Source organism: Echinops telfairi, unplaced genomic scaffold, assembly GCF_000313985.2.
Source record: "Echinops telfairi isolate 266 unplaced genomic scaffold, ASM31398v2 ScPeMD7_3;HRSCAF=10, whole genome shotgun sequence".
Classification (NCBI taxonomy): Eukaryota; Metazoa; Chordata; class Mammalia; order Afrosoricida; family Tenrecidae; genus Echinops; species Echinops telfairi.
Genome location: NW_022103899.1, coordinates 659,864 through 665,878, shown reverse-complemented (window position 1 = coordinate 665,878; position 6,015 = coordinate 659,864). Strand labels below are relative to the sequence as shown.

Sequence of the window (6,015 nt, the reverse complement as noted above, 5' to 3'; positions counted from 1 at the left end):
TTTTCTAGACATTTACTTTCCATTGAGCCCTTGGGATCAGCTCCTCTTCCCCCCACCCCCAACCATCATGACCCCTTGATAGATTATAGATTGTTAGTCATTTTCAAATCTCATACTGACCGCTGTCTCCCTTCCCCTCTGGTTTCCGTTGTTCTTCCCCCTGGACGGGGGTGTGTGTGGTTCTGTGCTATTCATTGCGATCGGTGCCCCCTCCCTCCCTCCCTCCCCACCTCTCCCCCCTTCCCCTACCCTTCTGGTATCACTGTTCCCATTCCTGTTCCTGGGTCCATGTGTCGTGAGTTTTATCTCTTGTCTACACCTATGTACATGCTCCCGTCTAGTCCAGAGTGGGAAGCAGCTCTGGGTCATCATAGTGGAGGGTGAGGAGGCTTCAAGGGATCAGAGGTACCATATATACTCTAATATAAGCCAACCCGAATATCAGCCGAGGCACCTAATTTTACCACAAAAACTGCATTAAAAATGTGCTAAAAAAACTCACCTTATACACGAGTTTATACTGTATATTGCATAATCCATTGCTGCTCTACTGCACCCTGGTTTGGCCCCCAAAGGTGTTATGACCCACAGGTTGAGAACCACTGCCCTAGACCTTCTGGGGTCATTGGCCCCATTTCCTTCTCCCCGAGCTTCCCTCCCATGTCTGTCCCATATAAGTAGGCAAACCAGCAATGTTCTATTCGGAACAATAAGAAAATAAACATTGTGTCAAGCACATTTGTACATGTGTGGCCATCATCATTTTCTAAATATTTTCTTTCTACTTGAGCCATTGGTATCAGCTTCTCATTTTTCCCCTCCCTCCCCAATCCTGCTTAGCACCTTTTATTTTATTTTTAACAACCAGACCATATCAATTTAAGGAAAGTAGGATTCATCAGAAATTAAATGGAATGCATAAATATTGATATCCTGGAAATCGTGAGCTGAAATGGACTGGTATTGGCTGTTTTGAATTGAACAACCATGTGCTTTCCTCCGCCAGGAATGCATCAGTACCCCTCATCAGAAAGAGCGTCTTGAAGTGCAGTGCTCCTTGTGATAGGGTAATCTAGATGCCTACAAGGAGGACCAGTTAGCACGGCTTTTATTCAGATTTACACACCACCCACTAAAGCCAGCGAGGAAGAAATTCTTCAGCCTGAATTAATAAATCTGCAATCAAGATGGATTGGCAGTTGGAGTGTGAAAGTTGGAAGCAAGGAGGGAAGGGACATAGTTGGAAAACATGGCCTTGGTAATAGAAACAAAGTTGGAGATTGCATCTTCATTGCAAATACTTTTACTTTCACTAACATAAACAACAACACTGGATGTGGACCACTCCAGTGGAATATACAGGTATTCAAATGGACTATCTGTGGGAAGAGAACATGGAGAAGCTCAATATTATTAACTAAGATAAGTCCAGTGGACAGACTGTGAAACAAACCATGAATTACTTACATACAAATTCAGGTTGAAGCCAAAGAAAATTGAAACACGTTTGCAAGAGCCACCTGAATGTAGAAATCATTTTAACAGATTTGAACACTGCATTGAACACTAATGGACAGGACCAGCTGAGTTAATAGGTTACATCATACATGAAGAAAGTGAAAATGGAGAAAAAAAACCAAAACACTTACTGCCATCTTGTCAATTCTGATCATAGCAAACCTATAGGACAGGATGGAACTGACCTTTTGAGGTTCTGAGGCTATAAGTCTTTACTGGAGCAGAAAGGAACAGCTAATAAATAGGTCCAATTGTTGATGTGGTTCACAGCCCAACATGTAGTACCCTACTCCACCAGCGCTCCTTGAAGACAGCAAAAGCTCATTAAAATGACAGAAAAGAAACAAGAGACCAAAATGGATGCCAAAGGAGACCCTGAAAACTTGATATTGAACATAGAGTAGCAAAAAAAAAGGAAAAATTATGACATAAAGTGTTATATAGAAGAGAAGCAACAAAGTGAGTTGTCGATGGGATCAGGGATCAGGTATCAAAGGCCCAGAACAAAAAATCATATCATTGTGAGTGAGGGGGAGTATGGAGTAGAGGCCCCAAACCCATCTGTAGGCAGTTTGACATCCCCTTACAGAAGGGTTGTGGGGAGGAGACAAGCCAATCAGGGTGCAGTGTAGCACCGATGAAACATACAGCTTTCCTCTAGTTCTTAAATGCTCTCCCCCCCATCATGACCCCAATTCTACCTTACAAATCCAACTAGACCAGACATGTACACGGGTACAGATAAGAGCTGGCAACACAGGGAATCCAGGACAGATAAACCCCTCAGGACCAATATTGAGAGTAGCCAGACCAGGAGGGGAAGGGGAAAGGTGGGGGAGAAAGAGGGAACCGATCACAGTAATCTACCTATAACTCCCTGCCAGGAGGACAGAACAGAAAAGTGGGTGAAGGGAGATGTCGGTCAGTGTAAGACATGAAATAATAATTTATAAATTATCAAGGGTTCCTAAGAGAGGGAGTGGGGGATGGAGGCAAAAAAATGAGGAGCTGATACCAAGGGCTTAAGTAGAGAGTAAATGTTTTGAGACTGATGATGGCAACAAATGTGCTTGACACAATGGATGGATAGATGGATTGTGATAAGAGTTGTAGGAGCCCCTAATAAATGATTTAAGTAAATAAAAGGGAAAAATCAGGGGGGGTTGTATTGAAAATCTAAAAAGGCAGCTCAAGAAGACAAAGTGAAAAATTATACTGCATTCTGTAAAGACCTGGGATTAGAAAACTAAAAAGGAAGAGCACACACTGTGTATCTCTCTTTTAAAAAAAATCATTTTATTAGGGGCTCATACAACTCTCATCACAATTCACACATACATCAATTCACACCATGTATCTCAAGCCAAAAAAACTGAAGAAAATATTGAATGATGCAAGAAAAATCAAAGGAAGATGGAAGAATACAGTCATATCAAAAGGAATTGTTCAACATTCAACCATTTATTTATTTATTTACCATTTCAGAAGGTAGCATAAGATCAAGAGCTAATGGTATTGAATGAAGAAGCCCAAGCTGCAATGAATGAAAGTGTTAGTAAAATAGAAAGGTCCAGGAATTGACAGAATATCAATAGAAAAGTTTTAAAAAAAGATGTAGCCTTGAAAGCACTCCTTAGTGTATGTCAAGAAATTTGGAAAACAGCTAATTTACCAACTAACTGGAATCATCTTTGTGCCCATTCTGAAGAGGTTCCAACAGAAAGCAGAGATTACTGAACATTATCATTAATACCACCTGAAAGTAAGATTTTGCTGAAGATTATTTAAAAATGGTTTCAGCAATACATCAATAGGAAGCTGCCAAAAATTTAAGCTGGATTCAGTAGAGGACAAAGGTTGTGGAACGATGAATAATTGCTGAGCCAGATGATTCATGACTGAAACAGAATAATAGAAAGATGCTTATGTATATTGCATTAACTATGCAGAGGCATTCCATTATGTGAATCTTAAACTATGTATAACATTGTGAGAAATGGAACTTTGAAAAACTGTGCTCATGCAGAACCTGTACATAAACCAAGAGGTGGCTGTTTGAACAGAACAAGGGGTAGTGAATGGTTTAAAATCAGGATAGGGAAGTATCAGGTTTATATCCTTTCACAATATTTATTCACTCTGTCTGCTGAGCAAACCTGAGAAAGTCGTCCACATGAAGAAGGAGCAGGCATGGGGATGGGAGGCAGACTCGCTAACCTGCAACGTGCAGAGGACACAGCCTGCTTCCGCAAAGCCAGGACTTCAGCGGAGCATCGGCGTGATGACACTCAGTGCAAAGAAGAGAGAAACCCTCACATCTGGATTGACACCTGCGATATGAAGAAAAGTCTGAAGTGGTCCAAAGACTCTATTTCCTTGGATCCATACTCAGTATTATTTTTTACTGTTCTCGTTTTTCACTGGCATTTATTGTATCTATGATTCCATTTGATAATGGGTGTGTATGAAAGCTCTGTAAACGACCGACTTTTCAGAAAGATTTTTCTATATGATTTTTCTAAAGTAGTTTACATAAAGCTCCTGTATACTTGGTCATAGAATAAGTGTAACACTTGATGTGCACAGCACAGCAAGGTATGACAGCTGAGAAGTACAGTACACCAGTAGAAATAGGGAATATTCTTGTTCTGTGTTTGACTTTGAGTAAGTCACTTTACCGTGTGCGACATCAGTCTCATTTGCAGGTTGAGTCGATCAAAAGCACGTTGCAGTACATGATCAGAATGCATACCATAGAGAAGAACCTATGATCTGACCGAGAGAGAATTCTTTTATTAACTTCATATTTTAAAAATTAGCTCAAAAGGGCCTTCACCGAGAATTTTACATGCCCATAATATGTATTTTTTAAAGGTCAGCATCTGTCGTGTCAATAATGACCGTATTTTTGGATGGTTATGGTTACAGAGTGTAATTATTTAAATGTTTTTATTTTATACTGTTTGAAAGATAGTGTGATTCAAAACTAACTTTTTTTCTTTTTTTTTTCAGTATCCTTGCTATGAGCAAGAGGATGTGATAAGTTGTTCAACTTATGAAATTCAACTTACATGTGAATTCTGCCAGGTATATATGTAATAAATTGTATTTTGAGCTATTTTTAATATTTTAAATTGTAAATATTTACATAGGTTATTTCTAGATACATATTTTAGTATTTTTTCATAGATTTGTCTAGTAAATAGCTTATATGATGCTTATGTTTTTAAATTATCAAGTAGAGAGCATTAAGATACACTTTACTATGCCATGAGTTCCAAATAATACTAAATCTATAGTCTTTTATGAATAAAGGGTTAAGATAACAAATAAAAAGCAACACAAAGCCCTCTGTCATCCAGTTGTTTTCAATTCACAGCAGCCCAGTCCTGGACTGCTCCTTTCGGTTTCTGAGATGAACAGCTGGTGGCTTACCCTGTGCAGTTAGCAGTCCATTACTTAAGCCACAAGACCACCGGGATGCCTCCAAAGTGCCCTCTTTCCTGCAGGGAAAAACAACCCTGTATATACCAGCATTTGTCCTATTTGCTTTTTTCTATAATCACTTCTATCCTTCCTGTAGAACAGTGGTTCTCAACCTTCCTAATGCCAGGGCCCTTTAATACAGTTCTTCATGTTGTGGTGACCCTCAACTATAAAATTATTTTCGTTGCTACTTCATAACTCATTTTGCTACTGTTATGAATCGGTCAACCCCTGTGAAAGGGTCGTTTGACCCCCAAAGGGGTTGCAAACCACAGGTTGAGAGCCACTGCTGTAGAATATACTTTGGGAAACATTGCTCTGATGTTTTAATAAACTAGTGTTGCAAAAGAAACAATGTTACAGGGTTATTACATGTGTCAAATACAGATGCTAAATATAATTTCTAGAAAGAAAGCAAAAACAAAACTAAAATTTACATATTTCTAAAGGCATAAGTGGGACCTTCAAGTCTAAATAGAAAAGTGAAGAAATAATCTCGATTCAAAAATGTCTGTGAGTAGTTGCTTGAATCAGGATCCAAAGAGGCTTTTACATTGCATTGTGTTAATACGTTAATATTGTGTTAATATGTTTCTTCTGGTTTTGTTTTATGGTGACATGTTGAAGAGACCAGGTCTTTTCTCTAATATCCCATATTACTGGATTTGGTTGGTTGATCCAGATGGTTGTATTTGACTTAGTTAAAACTGACCCGTTAGCTCATCAGTTATCACCCTGATCCAATCATCATGGACTTGCTTATCACCTTTTTTCTTATTAGCTTTACCAGACATTATTGACAGGGACCTAGGCCAATTAATGTAATTGATGGTCTTCTAGGTATTTCATTCCTTTTACACTTACAGTGAAAATTCTGCTATGAATGTTTGCATTCCTGAAATATAATTTATGTAGAAAAGAAACATGCTGATCTTTTACCTTTTTTAAAAACAATGGTCAAAAAATCTTACCATAGTGAATGAGGGGTTGGGTGTGGAGACCCAAAGCCCA

The 6,015-nt window shown here is 38.9% G+C and overlaps 2 protein-coding genes across 6 annotated transcripts in view; one reads left to right on the top strand and one right to left on the bottom strand.

Moving 5' to 3' along the window:
* LOC101656459 (endoplasmin-like) overlaps positions 1-540 on the bottom strand; it is a 2,577-nt gene extending 2,037 nt beyond the window's left edge. The window contains 1 exon segment of the mRNA XM_045296394.1: positions 503-540. Coding sequence (XP_045152329.1) covers positions 503-540 — 38 coding nt within the window.
* The window catches only part of ATF2 (activating transcription factor 2), a 99,957-nt gene that overhangs the window by 27,958 nt on the left and 65,984 nt on the right, over positions 1-6,015 (top strand). For 3 of the 5 annotated variants that reach the window (XM_004701437.2, XM_045294122.1, XM_045294134.1), the window contains one exon: positions 4,531-4,605. In XM_004701437.2, the coding sequence (XP_004701494.1) occupies positions 4,574-4,605 (32 nt within the window). In that variant the 5' untranslated portion in view covers positions 4,531-4,573. Of the gene's footprint in view, positions 1-4,528; positions 4,606-6,015 lie in introns of those variants that run through there. The other 2 variants (XM_045294141.1, XM_045294127.1) reach the window with 1 other exon arrangement.